This window comes from Thunnus thynnus, chromosome 14 (assembly GCF_963924715.1).
Source record: "Thunnus thynnus chromosome 14, fThuThy2.1, whole genome shotgun sequence".
Lineage (NCBI taxonomy): Eukaryota > Metazoa > Chordata > Actinopteri > Scombriformes > Scombridae > Thunnus > Thunnus thynnus.
Window position 1 is genome coordinate 23,153,678 of NC_089530.1, and position 19,572 is coordinate 23,173,249.

Below are 19,572 nucleotides of genomic sequence, written 5' to 3' on the forward strand. Positions count from 1 at the left end.
AACATCGGCGGAGGCTCATGGGAAAAACCGATGACCATAACAAACCTAAAGCATCATCACATCATCTATATTTAGGAAAAAAAGAGGACATCATTAAAAGAAAACTTTGAAAGTGGCTCTTCCTTAGGAACAGTATGAAACAGCATAAATTAAAGGATAGCTCCCTTCAATTTAGTTCCCTGCAGCGCGTGGCTGTGAAGACTACTTGAGTGCAAAGTTGATGCAGTGCCACTTGAGGCAATCACGATGATTAAGCCCACAATAGTAAATATATTAGCATCAGGTCTGTGCGGTGAGGAAACAGAGTCGGCCAGATTCAGTGTGTCCACCCTGCTGAAATATTCTCAAACACTGAATCCTTATCAGCTTCTTCATCAGCAGCTGAACCTGATGTCTAACCTCCTCTGAGGGAAGGGAGAGCTACTTTATGAATAATATTTGGAAAAATGATTACAGCTTAGTGATTATAATATCTGATAGAAATATTTTTTTAGATCATATTTGGCTCCAGAGAGAGCCCTGGGCAATTTATGACATCACATTTATCACAATAAATCTTTTTTGTGCTGAAAAGCCCTGAATACGCTCCTTTGTGGCCGTCGGTTGGGAGCAACTCCAAAGCTTTTAAAGTCACAGAGTCCTCTTGAGATAACTCTCTACAAGTCTCTTCTCTGGATCCCAAACTGTCAGTTTAATAAGTTTAATCATCGTCTTTCTTTCCTTCCTTCCTTCTAAAACAGTTGAGGAATAGGGACTGTTTTTTTGCAATTGATGACTCAAGCAGAATTGTGCATTTTCAGCAGCGGATTAATGCACATTTGATGCTTCAGTGAGTATTTACGTCAGCAAGACGGTGTTGACTCAGACTAAACTACTGTGTGTGTGTTTGTGTGTGTGTGTTCATAGTAATGAAAGAAAATGTCTCTTAGTGCAACAGTGTGGCTCATTCATGTGTTATTAATAGTTTTTGGACAACTATGGAGCCCTATGGCACAGAGGAATATATCAGGCTTTGGATACACAGATGATACTTGTTAGTACCTGTAGAATGAATTCATAGTTGATTTAGATCTTCTCATAGTATTTATTAAAAATACAAAAAAAATAAAGAAAGAATATTGCCAGCCTCATCGTTCAGCCATTATCTCTAAACCTATAAAGAGTGTTTGTTTTCTCATGCTGTCCATAATGTGTTTCTTACTTTTGATCTCATGTATTTACTATATTTTGTTCACTTCACATTGACTCCATTTCTAAATGGATTGCTTACATAATTGGGTTCAACTGTGGATATTTTTATACTTGACTGTAATACAGATGCCAAAAATACCCAAAATACATTACTGATTTCAGCTTTTAAGTATGTTTCTTCTAACTGACATTGTTTTTATACCCAGTAAGTGTTTCGGTATTAAAGCCATGATACAATAATCACTGACAAAATGAAATAATATATAAGCTGTCATGTTCAGTAGATATCTCAGTTTATTGTAACTATCTCTGTATAAGTCAAATGGTCTCTCAAAACGAGTCATGCACTATGATCAGCACAAAAGTATCTTGCAGCCTCTTTATATGTTTTACCGTTGTTCTAAATTCCTGATTCAGGATGGAAGCTCTGTGAGGCAGCCACGGTTTAAGACCTCGTCCTTGGTCAGGGTTTATAGAAGAATGAAATATTCAGTATTCAGCTCTGCTCTGTGACCTGCTGCAGCACTACAAGCAAATTCACAAACACTCCGGCTGTAAACCCTACCTGCCCTCTTGTCCCTGTTCATTTATTCCTCTTTTTTTTTTCCTCCATCATTCTTTTCCTGGATGAGTTTTGTTGAACGCTTTCTCTGTTCTTGCCTCCATCTACCTTGCTCTGTCTCTCTATACCCTCCCTCCCTCCCCTCCTGTGTTATATTGTGAAACAGTGTGACGACTGTGAAGTGCACAGGATGTTTTTCTTATCCATATTTAGTCAAGCATGTCAAAGAGCTGCATATGGCTTTGATAACCAGCAAGTTTGCTTTTTTTTTATTTATGGCCACGATACAGAATTTTGTCAAGCTGTTGCAATGTCAATAAACACTCTTTTTGTTTTCCCTCTTAAGCTCTTCCACACATACACAAGAAAAATAAGATTTATAGCACTCCTAGGACATGTTAAAAGCAGTGACATTGCTATAACAATTATATTCGGTCGTCTTTTCTTTTTCCCCTCGGCCTGCAGTGGAAGTTCTCTGGCTTTTGTTCGTTAGTGTCAGGCAATAATTTTCCTATCTGTGGTCTCAAACTAGTCCAGGTACACGTCATCCATCTTGACACTTAAATGGCCTCAAAAGCACATATTGTGTCTTGGTGATAACTGAAAGAAAAAGAAAGAGAAAGAAAACCCATAACCCTGATGTTAATTACTTTTGTTCAGTGTTAATATTTACATTATCATTAATAGCCCTTACATTCCTGGACCCCAGGACACTGTGAAAACCATGCAAATCCCATTACTGTATGTATTTTGAAAAATTCCTTACATTTCTACTGGAAAAATCAATTGTTTTTTTTACCTAGTTGTGTTTGTGTCAGAACTTGCTGGTCATTAGAGACTTTCCCTTAAACTAAAGGTCATAACTTTCAACCACAGCCAATTACTGTCCATCAACGAATGTGTGTCTTTTAAAAGACTGCGAACCTCTATCTGGTCACAATGAATGAGAGTCAGTTAAATGGCTAAAATGTCAAAAAGTAATGCAAATAAAAAGCTGACTGATTGTTGTTTGACAGTAATGTCAGTCAGTGTCGGATATATTTTTTCATACTGTTTGGGTTTTCAAAAATGTGTCCAGTTTGACAGGGAACTGTCAGTGTTGTGCCCATTGTTAACTACTATGTTTTTAATGAAGTGATTTATATATGAATCATGTCCTGTGCTCTCCTTGGAGCAAAATCAAAATCCAAAGAAGAGAAATGTATAATTAGTTTTTTTTTTGGTTTTATGATTGTGCCCCCTATCTTCTCTGTGTATGTAAGCATAGCACAAAAAGTAAGGAAATTTGTGTTTGGTAGATTATTTCTTTGTTGTAACAATGCTTCTTGGCAATAAATCTTATACCGTTGGAAAGCCTGTTTATTTCCCTTTTAAATGGTGCCACATTTGTAAGGAACATCCATTTGTGGGATGAGCAGCAGAGCTGAGTATGTGGGTTGCGCCCATGAAAAATATGCCAAATCTTCTCTGCCAATGCCAAACAGCTTATTCTGCCATTGACTCTTGTTTGGTGTGTGAAAAAATGCAGCCTGCCTGTTCATTTCAATGAGGGCAGTCCAGCAGTGCAGTGGCGGTGTGAACCCAAAGGGCTCTAGTATAAAACACAGAGTCGTCTGCCAAAAAAAGTTGAACCAGCCTCAACGTAGGGCTGATTTCTGTCTAAACAGCCAGACAGCAACCTGCTAAATTCATACTGTTAACAAAAGCCCACATATCCTGCTATTGCCTCTTCTTTATCTAACTTAAAAACATAGACACATGAATGAGCGACCTGACAATAATCCATATAAAAAGCACTGCTGACGTCAGTTTCAGGCTAGTCAGCTTCTTTGATAATCAGCTACTACAACATGACAATGTTGTTTAGCAGTTTAAGTGCATATTGGCGTGAAAGCTTTGCATGGCATTACTTCATGTAACCTTGAGAACAATTCATGCAGACTTGGAAGTATTAAATAACTCATGCAAGTGCTTTTCATATTATAATTGAAAATAATGGACATAAATGGAAACTAATGGCTACCCTAAATGGTTCAAACATGAAAACAAACAAAAAAAATATCTAAAACACAGTAGTATGGTTTCCAAAACGGTTAATGGTTGTTTTTGTGATTTTTACTAAATGGGATGTATTATACACAGATAAAAAAAACATTTACAGATGTATGAAAACACATTTTAATAGGCATGTATACACTTTTAATAAGGCTTTTAATAAGCATGTATGCACTTTTACACCAGACTGTGTTGTTCTCTCTCACGCTACAGTTCAAGGTGTTCTCTCTAATTATGTGTGTTTGTGGGCCCCTGGGTAAAACAGAGCAGCTATGGCTAGACAAGACTGTCGAGGGAAATCACCTCGCAAAGAGCTGGGTGAAGACAACACCTGCAGCAAGGGCCCACCTGACACACACTGAACCACACTACACTAATACAAAAATTTGTCTTCGTAAAAACTAAGCCTGTGTTGACTGCTAATGCCTTGTATTCTTTCTCTCTCTTCTTCTTCTTTCTCTCCCTCTCCATCTGTCTCTCCTCTCCCGTGTCGTTCCAGATGTGACTCAGAGAACCGTTACCTTGGAAACCCTCTCCGAGGAACATGTTATTGTAAGTATCCTGCTGCCGCTACACCTGAGTCTCCCTCGCCTCCGTGGCATTCACATCGACTGTCACGCACACACATACATACACACACGCACACAGCTGAAGTCTGTCCCTTCATACAGTACTGATCTCTGTCCCTTGATTAGGATGTCTGTACCCAGGAATGCGAGTGCAAGGCTAAACAGATACTGCAACCCAAATTTATCTTTTGAGTGTCAAACATACAAGAGGTTGCTGTAAGAAAAAAATAGTTTTCTCTTTTTCAGATAACAGTGGCAAGTGTTCATGGTGGGAAAAGGCTATCAAAACATTCACAGAAACTTTTCAAACACTCTGCATAATGTACCTCTCTACTATTGATATGTATGCCCACTGTGTTCCAAACACTCATATCATATAGAAGCTGTAATGGTTGAAACATAAACAGTTGTACATTAAAGCCCCTCGAAACTTAGCAGCTTCAAGGAGGGCAACAGTATGTCATACTAACAGTGTATTTAGCTGTATTTTGGCAAAACTAACATTGTTAGAAAATGGAAATGAGCAATTTTGAGAGGGGTCTACCTGCAGGTCTCCTCTCTGGGGACGCTTCTGGCGTAGGCTCCACTCACAGGGCAGCTCCACTGTCAGGACACGAGATATGCAAATGGTTGTTTTCGAGAGCCATAAATAGCGGTGACTGTGACCTGTTTGGTTTAAAGTAACTAAATGAAGCGATTCATTTAGTTGTTTTAATGGTAGCTATATCAACGAAATGTTAAAAACATAGTGTAATGTATTATGTGGCCTCTGTGTTCATCCAGAGTTACTGTACTGCATCAAAGTTAGCAGAATTAGCTGTAGCATCATGACTCAGCGTTAACTCTGACTCTGTCTTCTCTCGCACACTCGGTATCTTACACACAATATTTACAGAAAATGTGATTTATAGGAAACCTGGTAATGGTATTTATGCAATATTACTATGAACAATATACTGAAAATACATTGCTCTGAGTAACATACAGCTATAGATGAAATTTGTGTCCAAAGTCCACCGTTTTCTTTCTTTCCTGTAAAACTGCATCATATTGGTGAGTAAAATGTTCAGTTTAAACAACACTTGGTCATTATTGAAGCTTCCTTCCCTTATCTAAAATATCAAATAGAGTCTGAATGTTTTGCTCTGTACTAGTTGTGCTGTTGAAATCCTACGTTATGTTATCAGTTTGTGTAAATGTAAATCACCGTAATTATGAAATGTTATTTAGTCAGGCTAACTATTACGCCAATGCTGGCTAGCTTCAGTATTAAATCCATTAAGTCCATTTCACATACACAAAGCAAACTTTTCCATATATGCTTTATGAGTATAAAGCTCGTTTTGGCAGATTTCTTATATATCAATAGATGTGTATATATGTATATATAGACTTGAGTCTTTGAAGGTTGTAAATATTAACAAAAGCAGTGTTATTAAATAGGCTATCGATTGTCAGCTTTTCATATGAAATTCACCTGATCACAATTGAAAAGTCTGTCTATAACAGTCCGTCTGCCTGCAAAGAGAAAGTATGACTCAGACATTGCAAATAAAAGTGCATGTGTCTGTGTGTCTGTGAGAGGGGAAGAGAGGATTCAAGCAAGCAGTGTTTGTTGAATCACTGAGCTATAGGCTATATTGGTTTATGAATCAATCAATAAATATGTGCTCTGTTGAAATAAATCAGTGCATTCAATATTTAAATAATAGTGCTATGTTGATAGCCTTTAATTATTATTGGTAGAGTCACTTTACATGGTATGTTGACAGATGTGTATAACTACATTTGAAGAATTCACACTATAACATTACTGTGTTGGCAGAATTATTTAATATATATTATTGACAAAATCACATTAAACAGCAACATGTATTTTCCTGACAGCAGATAGTTCTGTGTTCTTTTTTTCCTGACAGTGGAGGTATCGTGTTGTGCGTTTTGCTTTATTTTGGTAGCATTTCCTGTGCTGACAGCGGAGCTCCCTGAGAGCAGAGCCTGCACCGGAAGCCTCCCCACAGAGGAGCCCTGCAGGCAAACTGTCTTGGCAATTTTAGCATTTTAGTTTCCCTTGAGATCCAAGAGAGTCAACTGAAATCCGTCATCTGGACAGTTCATACAGCTTGCCTGTGACTCAGCCTCACTCCGCTGTCAAGAGACAGAATAAAAGTAGGATGATACTTTACAATAGTTTCATATCTGTGGAGAACAATAAGCATTCCCTGAACATTACAGTAAAGGCTAGCATCAGGCAATAGATGGACTTTGATGTGAAACCTCACTGGTTATGATTTGGTTAAGTTTAGGCAATTAAACCACTTTAAGTTTGGGAACAATTGCCTTTATGATGATTATTTCTTAGCCAAACTGTCATCAACCGTTGGAAGGAGACAGGATACAAACTGTAGTCTCCAGTATTTAAGTCACATTCTTTGGAAACCCAAGAATCCACCTCGACCTCCTTCCTAAGAGTTCTTGCGGCACTAATAACAATGTCACGGACTTCTGCCTTTGCTTCTGAGAGAGGACAATCATTGAGACTGAAAGTTCATCCTTGACCTTGGAAACAGTTTCCATTACCACAAAATTGTTAGCATAGGATGTTTTAAGCATACAAATGAGCCGTTAAGATAAAGCATAGTGGATTTTTTTATTTATAAGACAAGTTGGAAGATGAATCCCACATTAAAATATCTAGAAATTATGATGAAAAAAGGATGTGCTGTTGTTTCCAAAGATTTTCCTACTTTTGAATGAAGATAGATGCATAAAGAAAGTGTTTCTGTCCAGGACTTTGTCTTCCTGTTTCCAGATGCTAGCAGGGACCACATTGACTTAGCTCATTTGCAACAAATTGCTGGTTTTCCCTTTAAAGGGCAGATGAAGGAGAAGTGCCGTAGTCAAAACAGATGTTTTGTGGCACACAAGCACATACTCACATTATTCTGCATCTCTCTCACACAAATACACACACACACACACACACACACAGTCTATAAATTGCCATCATCAGTTTTAATATTATATCAAAAGAGTTCAAGTCCTGTCAATGTCAATAGCCCTCTACTTTGAGAGGGGCTGTCATTGTTTCAATGAGGGAGGCTCGAGAGGATACAGCAATCAGAGGAGTCATACCAAAGATTGCACTGGTCACTTCAAATATGCCTTTGATCACAAAAACAACTTCAGGTCAAGAATGCAATCGAGGCCTGTAACATGGGTTCACCTCTGCAAAAGCTTTTATCTTTAAATGCCATTTACATTCCTTTTTACACGCACAATTACACAGAAATTTAGTTCAGAGAAATCTGCCAATTAAGGAGGCGCAGCAGTTGGTTAAAGAAATCATATTTGGTATTTTAATGTTCTGCAATAATCCAGCTATCATTTGAGAACATGAGCAACTTTCTCTACTAAAGTTTGAACCTGTGATATCATCTCAAGTGAGTCATGTTTTCCTCCGGGTGTTACAGACGATAGAGCTCTACATAATCAAAAAACATTTTAGATAAGATTTAGTTTTACAGTTCACTGATGGTTTGTTTTATTTACTCTGTATGCCGGACTCAGGACTGAGGTTTGAAGGCACTAGATGGCACCAATGCAATGCCCTTTTACTGCCCAGTACTGTGAAGGGCTTTAGATAGTATACATGTGTACAGTCAGACACATGGACAGGTTTTAAGGGCTCTTTAAGTGTGTAGCTACTTTATCACTATGGTCACAGCTGAAGTGGTGTGTGTTTTTTCAGACGTATTTGACTACATTGTGTTCTGTCATTAATGCAACATTATCTTTTCTGCTGTCTATGAAATGGGGCTAGTTTTGTTTGAATAAGAGCAAGCACACTCTGACGCACACACATGGATGCACACAACACCCTTTCTCTCTCTCTCTCTCTCTCTCTCTCTGTCACACACCGACACACACATAGAGCAAGACTATGAATTTAAAAGCCATCCATTTCCTGGTACTTTGAAGAAAGCAGACACAGTTGTGGTTGAAGGTAATATTAGCCTTAAATGTCATGGGAAGGAAGGTGTTGATAAAAAAAAAAAAAGCTTCATCTGCAAATATGACATGCAAGGCAAGAGATGCTGTCAGATTTAGAGGTTTGAGATCCTGTACCACCTGTGGATTTCTTTTGATGTGAAGAGATGGTGAAAAGTTATCAGACAGCTGACGGCAGGGAGATTAAATGGAATGCTAAAAAAAAAAAATAAAAATACAGTATTGTGTCTTCCCTAAATAGGGCCAAAAATAAATAAATAAAGTGAAATACTGTAGCTGGTGTGAGCAAGCTGGGAACGTGCTGGTGCTAGTCGGTCACATTTTCTCTGCACTGTGACATTTATTCCCATGTGGCATTTTGATCTTGGGATTGTACAAAATTGAGTTTAATAAGAATTACTGAAGAGAGCGAAAGAAGCCAAGAATCAAGATTTGTGTATTTACTTTGCCCCCATGTGTGAACCCACTGATTGTATTGATTCAATTGAAATGGAATTAATTTTGCCTTTTTAAATTCTAGTAATCATTATCAGGCTCAGAAATGTCTCTCTTTTCTTTTTTTTTAATTTAATCTTTATGTAATCAGGTAGTCTCATTGAGATTAGGATCTCTTTTCATGAGAGCCCTGACAACAAGAAACATTCATAAGACAAGAACACAGTCAGCAGACAGAAACAACACCCAAAAGGGAGAAATTTATATTTTAAATTCTTTGATTTCATGAGGGCACCCTTTACTTTTGAAATACCATTCTATCATCCACCTACATAGAGTTGTTATTTGGATACAGCAAATCAAATCTTTGCATAAAGCGATAACGTTGCATTCTATCATAAGCAGAGCAGACGGTCACACTGAGCCTGATTGCATCCTGCTACACAACACAAAAGCCACAGACTCTGAACAACAACCCATATTAGCTTTCCTGCTAAAGTCTCCTTATCTAACTTACAAACATGAACACGTCTTGTCCTGCACCTTAGCCTGTTGAACGAGCCACCAAACATTCACAGGAAAAATGCTAATATCAGATAGCAGCTAGATGGCTAGCTCAGCTGCAGCACATTAAACAGCATGAAAACATACCTGCAAATGTAACTTTGGACCGGTTAGATGCTGGTTTGGTCGTTACTCTTCAAAATCCCTGTTTGGGACACCCTGCCTGTTTACTTTGCCTCTGTTCCATACAGTGTAACACTGGTAGCCTCCCAGCTAATGTCAACAAACAAGCCTCTGACACGCCCCCCAAGCCAGATGAGAGAAAAAGGCCAACTTTTCTTCATTCTGACGATACAAAACTATTAAAAACACCTGTAAAAACATGTTGACATTATTTTTGACTGCATAGAGGGATGTTTAAAGACTCAAAGACTGCATGAAAGTTGCAGGTTCAGGCTGTGCAGAAAGGCAGATTAAAATGTGTACTGGGAGTCAACATAATGTACAAGATTAATAGAAAAATGCAGTCTGTCCAGCTTTGCCATTATTCTATGGGATTTCCCATTGTATTAATATGTCGTTAGCATCATGCTAAGCGAGGATTAGTGTCCTGTCAGCCAGTCCACCTGGAAACCTATTTGCAAATAGCAGTGCATTTATTAAAGCTCTAAGCAGCAGACCAAATAAGTTTGGAGGAGACAAATGTATTTTTCTTTCATTTGTACATGAGGAATAACGGCACACATGACTGTTTGTTTGTTTGTTTGAGAGAGAGAGAGCTGCAAGCTGCAAACAGCTGTTTCTACGCACCTCCCCCTGCTGATTTTGTGATTGCTCTGATTAATAGATGTATTCTTTGATTTTGAAACAGTCGCCTTATGTTGTTGTTATTTAGTCTTCCTGAGGCTATTGCATGTTTACATCAATGAATTTCATTTTATGAAAAAAACTGACCCTCGCAATTTTTAACAGCCCACTGAGTCACTTTGTCACATTGACAAGAATAATATATATTCTGGGTGGCCGGTTTTATATTTCCAGTTTTTATCTTTGTATGTTGTTCATTTTAAATGATCCCTGTTTTTTGACTTATTTACATAGAGTAGGTATAGAGAAGACGCCTGAGGTTAAAATGATTATTATGCCTATTCTTGTTTACCTCATGTCATGGTTAGTTAAAGTGTTACAGTTGTTCATCCCTCGCAAAATCCTTTGCCCTGTTGCTGCTTTTTAGGTGTGTGTGTGTGTGTGTGTGTGTGTGTTTGGCCGAGCTGAAGGTCCAGCTCTAATCGTCACGGTTCGCCACTGGTCAGAACAGAGTACAACAGGCTGGATTTATTCCATCCATGTGCAGGACTGCTTGTCTGCTTCAGAGAGCAGCAGCCCTGACACAGAACTCTTCCAGGGTACCATAAGTCCAGGAACAGAGGTTAAGCACTTGCCTCAAACCCTTTAAAGGGGAATAGAAAGCCATTATCTAAACCAAACAACCACTCAAGGTTGAACAGCTGAACATCATAACAAGTACAGCCACCTTGACATCTGCTGTGAATCAGACATGTTTTGTAGTCTCCTCCCCTCTCTGTCTGCCTCTTTCATCTGTATAGAAGTAGTATTACAAAGTCAGTTGTAAGCAGTCATTGAACACAGACAGGGCAGTATATGTTTGCTCAGTTGGCAACAGTTTGTCAGTCAGTCATCAACAAATCTCTAAGAACCCAAAGCAATAATAAGAAGTGCTGTCAATAAGTCCTAAAAATTAAGACGTGTTTTCTGATCTGTCACCTGTATGGGTAGGTCTGGTTAAGTTAAGGCAAATATTGCTTTAAAGGTTAAACTTAACCAATGTTGACTGAGGCAGACAGGACTCAAACCGTGTCTATGGTGTTAAGCTTCCCCAATCATCTAATCCAACCTCCTCCTTAAGAGGAAAGTCTGAACTTCTCTGTCTGTGCAGCAGTATAATTTAGCTGGGTACTGGTTGAACACAGACAATGTAAAAGACTCAAAAATGACGAAAGAGCCTGTTGCTCACTAAAAAAACATCCTCTGCAGGTCTTACACCTTCAGATATTGTTTTAATACATCCTGAGAAGAAAATTGGTCCAGACTTGAGCTTTTTGGTGTGCAGCAAGCCCTTTCTTCAATTATGATTCTCCTTCCTATGTGGTTTTGCATCACTATAACAATGTCATGCTATTTCCTCCTTTGCTACTGAAAGAGGACAGTCAATATTCATGTGACAACAAGAGGTTGCTTGCAAGGAAAATGTCATCACAGGTTGTTTGAAGTGTTTATACAAATAACTATCATTTTCATGGCGAGGACATTCTTGGTATTACAACTTGATATAACCTTGGTCTCGTATGAAAACACATGAAAGTGCTATAGTGCACAATTGCATTTGCTGACAAAGTCCTTCATTACAGTGAACACGGTAGATACATTTTCTGTCACGCCTCAAATTCTTATTTACTCTCTGGAGAGTTGCTTTATATTGGTCAGATGCCACAGAGCATGCTCAGGAACAGAGCTCCATGTATACATAGTTCAAAGGAATAAATTCATCATGTTCGTTGCAATTAACGAGTATGTCACCTAAATACAAACAGTATGGCTCTACAGTTCTACAGCACATAGGCACAAGCTATCACGCTTGGCTCTACAGTACAGACAATACCTCTTAGCTGGTTTTGGCCAGTTTTTAGGATTTAAGCACCACGTTTGACAGTTGTAATGTATTGTAACATATTGTTATTGAACAATAATACAGCGTGAAGTCATGTCACACGCAGAAACTTGCTCTTGACATTGTTAACAAGCATTTGATGAAGCAGCAGTCAGAAATGCATGTTGATGAAATGTTTTCATCTCTGATAAATGTGAGCGTCCAGCTACTGACGGCAGTGTTTCTCATCTCACTCGAGGAGGAAGTGCACAGAGCGATGCTTTGGTTCAGTTAACACTGTCATATTGCACTACCAGTCAATTGATGAAAAGCAACTTTGCTTTTTAATGAGTTTGCCCCCAGTCAGGCTAGTATTTATCAGCGGGGATCACCAGGACGACGCTTTAATGAACCACTTGTCATATTCCATCACAATCAGCTACAAGGGACGTCTAATTAGGGACGGCCACTAGGGGTGCTATGGTTCAATAAGCCCGTGTTTCAGTTTTTATTGCGGTTTTTGGGGCACGGTTTTGGTTTCAGTTCGGTTTGTTTAGCACATTTTTTGTCTTATTTGCAAAAGAGATTTGATAATATATGAAATCAACAACTATTCTTTCAAAAGTAAAAGTGTTACTTAGCCTACTTAAAACAAACTAAAATGATTTCAGTATAGCTGTTTCTTTGTGTTTTGCCTTATATGCGAAAATAACATTTTCAATTCACACATTAATTATAAAATAACAATATATAAATAAACAGATACTCTCTAAAGGTAAAATGCCACTATGCCTACTGTTTAAAACAAACATAAAATGTTTCCAGTATATCTTTCACAACATAAAGTGCAACATACATTCAGCTTTTTTTACGGGTCAGTTTTGCAGCCATAACAGCCACCAAGTGTCCTGTCACTTATACTGAAAAGACCAGCAGTCAGTTGAATTACCAGCTAACACCAGTCAGGCCACAGTCAGTGCCTCTTGCTGCCCTTAGGCCTTCTGGGAAAGATTAGTCAAGCTGAACAAAAGTAGCTCCGATATTTACTGACAACCTCACAGTCTCAATTAACAGGCAATTAGTGATGCATAACACAACATAAGACTGCGTAGTGATGTCATGACAAAAATCTAAATCTACTGCTGGAGAGAGATGAAGAGGGGTGATTTGTCATATCAATTTCAACTACAAGATTTCTTCTTTTAGTGGTAAAATGATATCAAAGGAAACTAAAGAAAAGTAAGTCAATGTTTCAGCCAATTTCAGACCTCAGGGGTAGTTGCACATCAGTGATCAGCAGTCAGCATCGTTCCTGGCCTGAGGCCGTTCATTAGGACGTGATCTTGTGTCAGTCCAGGATGTCTCAATATTTCCTGACAGGCAATCAGTCTGGACGCCTATCCAACTTGGATTAATTGGTCCTATCAGGCCAAAACCCTTTTTTGCAATCCAATAGCTACCCTTGACAGACTATTAAATATTCCGACTGAATTTAGATCAGTTTGAGTAAGTTTCAATAAGAGTTTGATCCATGTACTATATGGCATTTTGGGAGGATACACAGAGCAGATAGAAGAAAAGAAATGTTCTCACTGACCCCAGTGACCCAAGTCCATACTAGATATTAGAATTACACAGATTTACCAGAAAATACAAACATTAATCTTCAGTAATGCAGTGCAGTTCAACAGCACTGCAATGTACTGCAGTGTGTATTTATTATAGTTATATATCCACATACAGTTTATTTTTAGATTTACAGCCTTTCATTGTTTTTAGCTTTGTGATTAACATTATTTTTTCATTCGTTCCTGTCAACTGTGTGTGTATCTGTTGGTCTGTGTAACGAGCTGCTGCGTACAATTGTTCTAACAGGGATAAATAAAGTTTTATTGAGTAGTAAAATATCCTGCCTTTGTGAAGTTTAAGTTCTCTTTTTATTGAGTCGGTGTTAGGGAGGTGTTGATAGTCTGCGGTCGTTTTTTTTGAGGCTCTAGTTGTGGTGTTGTATTATTTTACAAGATGTTTGTAATGTATTTGCTCTTCTTTATATGTAAATGAGGTAAAAAAAAAAAATAATATAGACACCTGTCAGTACACTGTCCAAAACAAAACTACACCAAAAAACACAGAATGTATCTTCCTTAGCGATCATATTCCCTTATCATAGACACAATATAAGGAACCTGGCACTGAAACAACATGTTATACAGTGACTATTATTTTTAGTTGTTGTGTTTAACCCTCCTGTTGTCCTCGGGTCAGTTTTGACCCGGGAGGACAACAAGTGTCATTATGTGCTGTCATCAAAAAAATTGAAATGGTTTTAAAACAGCATCCTGACTAAACTTTTGTATATACCAGTCTGCCATAACCCATCAACATATTTTCCTCTGATCTCAACTATAGTTAAAATAATTCATAATTACTTTGTCAGGATACTGTTTTGAAACCATTTCGATGTTTTTGATGACAGCACATAATGACCTCCCGGGTCAAAATTGACCCGAGGACAACATGAAGGTTAAAGATGTCCACCAGTCATAGTTTCAACAAAAACAGAACTTGATTTGACTGATGATTTGCACTGTATTACACTGTATAATCTCTACTTTTTTACTGTATTATATGTTCCCCAGGTATTACTGCTAACAGTTATATTGGCTGTAAGTATAAAAGTGTACATTTTCAGAGGACAATAGCTTATTCCCAAGTTAAAAGCTTAGTGAAAGGTTAATTTATTGCTTCACATGTTTAATTTGAGACTTCACTGGAGCTCTCTCATCTCTTTTTCCAGCCCTGAAAAGCTCCTCCATTATGTGTTGCATTGTGGGATGACAGCGTCCATGAACAACATACATCTATGCCAACTAACATATGATTGATATATCTGGAGATATTGTGGTATAATTTACTAGTGTGACATGAGCCCATCAGCAACTATTTTTACCATTCTGACTGGACAGTGATCTGTCTTTAGTTTGGAGTCAGTCTGTAGGTGTTTTCATCAGTATTATTTGCAGTGTATGATTAAGTTTCTTCTATTACAACAGCGTCATCCACACCACCTTTTAAAAACATATTGATTTTTGGTTTTTATTCTGGCATTTTGTGTGCTCAGAATTAAATGGTCTGCAGTTGGGACGCCGGTGATTTTGAACTTTGTGACTGTCCATCCGTCAGATCATTGTATTGTTAAGGAACAGTGAGTCTGTAATATACTCAGGGTCACCCGGCCTCAGGCATACCTTCCAGATTACCTTGACCTCCAGTCTGGTGTGATATTGAATCCGTGTTGTCCTTGTGTTTACTCCCCTGCTACTAACCTGTATTCCTCAGCAAGGTGATGCTGTAATGTCTGGCCCGTGCTCTGCCAGGCAGGTGTTGCAAATGGGAAATAATGAGTTGTTAACAAGCATTAAATGAAACCTCAGCGAGAGATTCTGACAAACTGACATTGTAGGTGAGTTCACGCTTGTTTTTGGATTTCCATTCGAAGCAGACTGCTGGAATATCAGATTACGTTCCGGGTGAAGGCTTTCTCTTCTGCCTTCTCATTCCCCATCACTGTGTTTTGTTTCATATAGGCTGAATCAGCTTACATATTATATGGTAATAAGATCACCCATCTGTGAACCTGAGAAATTGGCATAGACTATTTCTATTTCAGTTCTTCTGGGGATCGTTAATAGCTTTAGTGATACCTTGATACAATTCATCCGGAGTGAGAATTTCGCACATGTACGTGTGTAATTGAGAATCCCTAAGTGAAACTGCTGTCAGATTTCTCAGATGGGATTTGAAATTAGCTGAGATGAACTTTTAAACCTGTCTGATGCTCTTGTTCCTAACAGCCTTGAAATCAAACATATTGGAAACACACGGAGGGACCGGTGTAATTTGTTTTCTTGTGTCGGAAGTTTTTTTTTTGTGCGGTATTCTCATTTGTTTGGTTAACTATGCAGATTCGTACACGGCAGATGCACAAGCAGGCAAATGTATGCGCACATGCACGTGTACATATATTGTATGTACTCAGAGGCCAAACATATTGTACACACGCAGGAATATGCACACACTCTCTCTATCCCCTTTTAAAAGTATAAAAAAAACCCTCCAAATACTCTGAAGTTGTACTGACGACCCTTATGGGATAAACAACTGAGCAGCAGCAGCAGTGCATGTCTGCCTGCGAGGGAGGGAGGGAGGAAAAGGGAGATGTTAAGAAAAAAATATTGTCTTTGATCTGATGATATCTGCTGTTCGGGCTAACTTGCCATGAAGGCTGAACAAAACAAGGGTGTTTGTCAAACATAATTTGCTTTCGTCTTGGTGACGCCCCAGGATTGTACAGCTGAAAGGAAGGTGATATTAAACATCTCTCTCTCTCTCTCTCTCTCTCTATCTATCTATCTACTGTTTGTGACACAAAGTTTTTCTGCTTGGTAAGTTGAAAAGCTCTTTCAGTATCTCTGCTGACTGCTGCCACTCTGCGTTAGACGGCAACAGATTACCTGTAACAGCACTTAGATGTTCTTTCTCTGACACATTCAGGCAGTTTCTGACACAGCAACAGTCCTCTGCTGTTGACTACCAAGCAGCTCCAATGTGGAGCTAAAGGAAGTGTATCAGCCAGGTGTAATCGGTCCACTGCTGTTAAAAACTTGTAATTTTATAAACCTTCTACAATCCTTCTTCTTCTGTAATTCATTTGAAGAAGCCCTAAAAGAATGTTTGTATATGAATGTCTCCACCTATGATTAAAAAGTACCTAACACATTAAAAATATGATCTTAGTCAGTTGGACACAGATTTAAATTGAAATAGAAACACAATACAGATATGTTGCATTAGCAGAGACTCTAGTCAGACTTTTGGAATCAGTATCTGAAGAGAAAAGGAGTTTGTTCCTGCTGTTCCTGCTTCAGTCCTCAAGTCGTGTTTAGGAAGCAAACTTTACTGAGCCGCTGGCAAACAAAACTTGGGGTACTTGGCTTTGTACTTGAGGAGCTGTAGTATTTATTTGTATGACAAACTGTAGTGTAGTGCATACGGTACATTTACTGACTGTCACGCTGTTTCCACAAGAGCATGCACACACTGCATACACATGAGATTCCTTAAAAGAGAAAATATGTACATTTAATTCACAGGGGACACTGCATCCTTTAATGTCTTGCCCTTGAGCACCTTAAAGCTGAAGACTCTTTCTGTTCATTATTACCCTGAAGGACAGCAAGAGATGGCTGGAATGATGTTGGAACTACAACAAAGATGGCAGAGGATCTAGACTGGTATTTGTTATATTGTCAGCCAATTATCTAGTGAAGATGTTATTAACGTGGTCTCATGTGAAGTAAAATGACATTAGGTTTATTGACAATATATTTAAAAACACAACATAAGACTTTGTCAGGAATAGATAGATAAAGTCCTATACCTGTTTCCATTGTTGTCCCTGGTATTTTCACAGACTTTCAACTATTCAGCAAGATGGTGACAGACGTTTATCATCTGACATGAAGAAATTATTACAACACAAGCACCAATTGTAGACAAACAAACAATCGATAATATATTTAGGGATGTATTCAAGACTCGTCTTTAATTAAAGTAGGCAACTGATAGCACTTCATGGCCCCAGAATACAGAAAAGAATTCTCACCTGCACTATATTTGACTTGCATCTGTAAAGGTTTAAATTTGCTGCACTTACTGTATTGTGACTGTGATTTTCACCCACCTTCTTCAAATAGATTTAAAAGTAGCTGCTCCTGTGTAATACCCTAAAAAACACGTTTAAATCAACCTTCCACACATCCACAAACAACAGTTCGCTGGATTTTAGCTGAATTTCAAACATAACATGACAAAATTTGCGTTGTTACAACATGACACAGAAGAAAATAAAACATGGTTCAGTTGTTCACCTTTAAGCATCAATACAAGACAACTTTATGTTGAATTTTTATTTTTTTAATGTGAGTCACTGTCTTCAATGCTTTTATTTGCAATCTGCAATGTGTTCTCGCCATAAAAATCTATGCCTATGGTCAGGAGTTTTTGGGTTTTTCCTTCATTTTCACTTAAACTTATCATCTGACAGCTTTCATCAGTTAACCTACTGGAATCTAACCGACTACCAATTAGGGGTGTGCCTGAATATTTTACGAATATTTGTTTCATACAAATATTTTTAAAATTATTTGTTTTTGGGAAGAAAAAAAAAACATGTTAAATACCAACGCACGGGTTGGTTACATCATTATATCAGTGTCTCTCCTCTGCTCCGTTGTTACATCTATCAGCAGGTCTCAACTAGGGGAGTCACATCCACCTGCTACATGACGCACATTTCCTAATTTGGACGTCACTCCCGGAGTTGGGGGTGTTCCCCAGAGATAAAGCTGAACTACTGACATAAATTAAGTGTTCCAAGGGAACACTTCATGAACACTTATTGTAACATTTTAATTTTCTAAAATTAAAAGCGTAATAAAAACAAAGACAGGATTTTTAAACCTCTTTCCACTTTTATTCAAATACAAATACAAGTAATTTTGCTTCCTCAACAAATACAGATACAAATACAAATACTGGACTCTCTGCACATCCCTACTGCCAATTATGGTAGTGAATACTAAAATAACTCAGAAAAATAAGACCCAGATTTTTTTTTTGAGCTTAAAATACAAGAATAAGTTTTACTGGCCTGAGAGTGTTTTAACCTGAGCTGCCCTTGGATGCAGACTTCACACACATACCTGGATTACCCCGAGGGGTTAGCGCTCAGCAGTCATGCTGATTAACTTAAAAAATATCCTCTCCCCTCTGTTATCCTCTCATGGCCACATAGCTGCTTTCTCTGCTCATTCCTCTCTTTTCTCTCCTCCTCTTCCTCTGTGTTCTCCTGCCTTCTTCCTCCCCCTGTCAATGCAGACAGACAAGGTGACCCAGCATGGCTCCTGCTGTCCATCCAGATGTTGAATCACTGTGATCCCCTCCATACGTCAGTCATTGTCTCTCTGACAAAGAGGCTGCTTCCAGACACTCAATCGGAGCCGCTTTCAAAAATGATTATATCTCTGACCGAACATGATTATTTCGACTCTCACTCTTGTTCTATTGATCGTCTCGTCTGCCTAAGAAACCGGCATTGTGAGCGCTCGTCCTTCATATTTATAAAACATTTATGTGTGTATGTGTGCTTGTACACACACACTTTGAGCATTTTTATCACTGATTGAGATCTTTGACCACATCTCCGCTGTAGCCTTATTCTTCTTCTAAATGATTTTCGACTCACGGTCAGCTTCACCCATGTTTTTACTTTCATAAATCTGTCTGAGTTTGATGGTGATGTCAGAAGAATGAGCCGGAATGGAGCTTTTATTTGGAGTGGTGTTCTTGAAGGGGAAACGAGAGATCAAAGGTGCTTCAAATACACTAAAAATTAAGACAACCCCTCCTCCCCCAGCATTATCCTTCAAACAAGGTGTCCTGAAGAACACTTAACTGAAGCTTTTTGAACAAATAAAGCAGTAATGCACCTGCTTATAGACTGAATAATTTATTAT

General features: G+C 38.4%; 1 protein-coding gene across 3 annotated transcripts in view; it reads left to right on the forward strand.

Moving 5' to 3' along the window:
- atrnl1a (attractin-like 1a) overlaps nucleotides 1-19,572 on the forward strand; it is a 319,852-nt gene that overhangs the window by 139,942 nt on the left and 160,338 nt on the right. For all 3 annotated transcript variants that reach the window (XM_067610631.1, XM_067610633.1, XM_067610634.1), the window contains one exon: nucleotides 4,308-4,360. In XM_067610631.1, coding sequence (XP_067466732.1) covers nucleotides 4,308-4,360 — 53 coding nt within the window. The remainder of the gene's footprint in view (nucleotides 1-4,307; nucleotides 4,361-19,572) is intronic.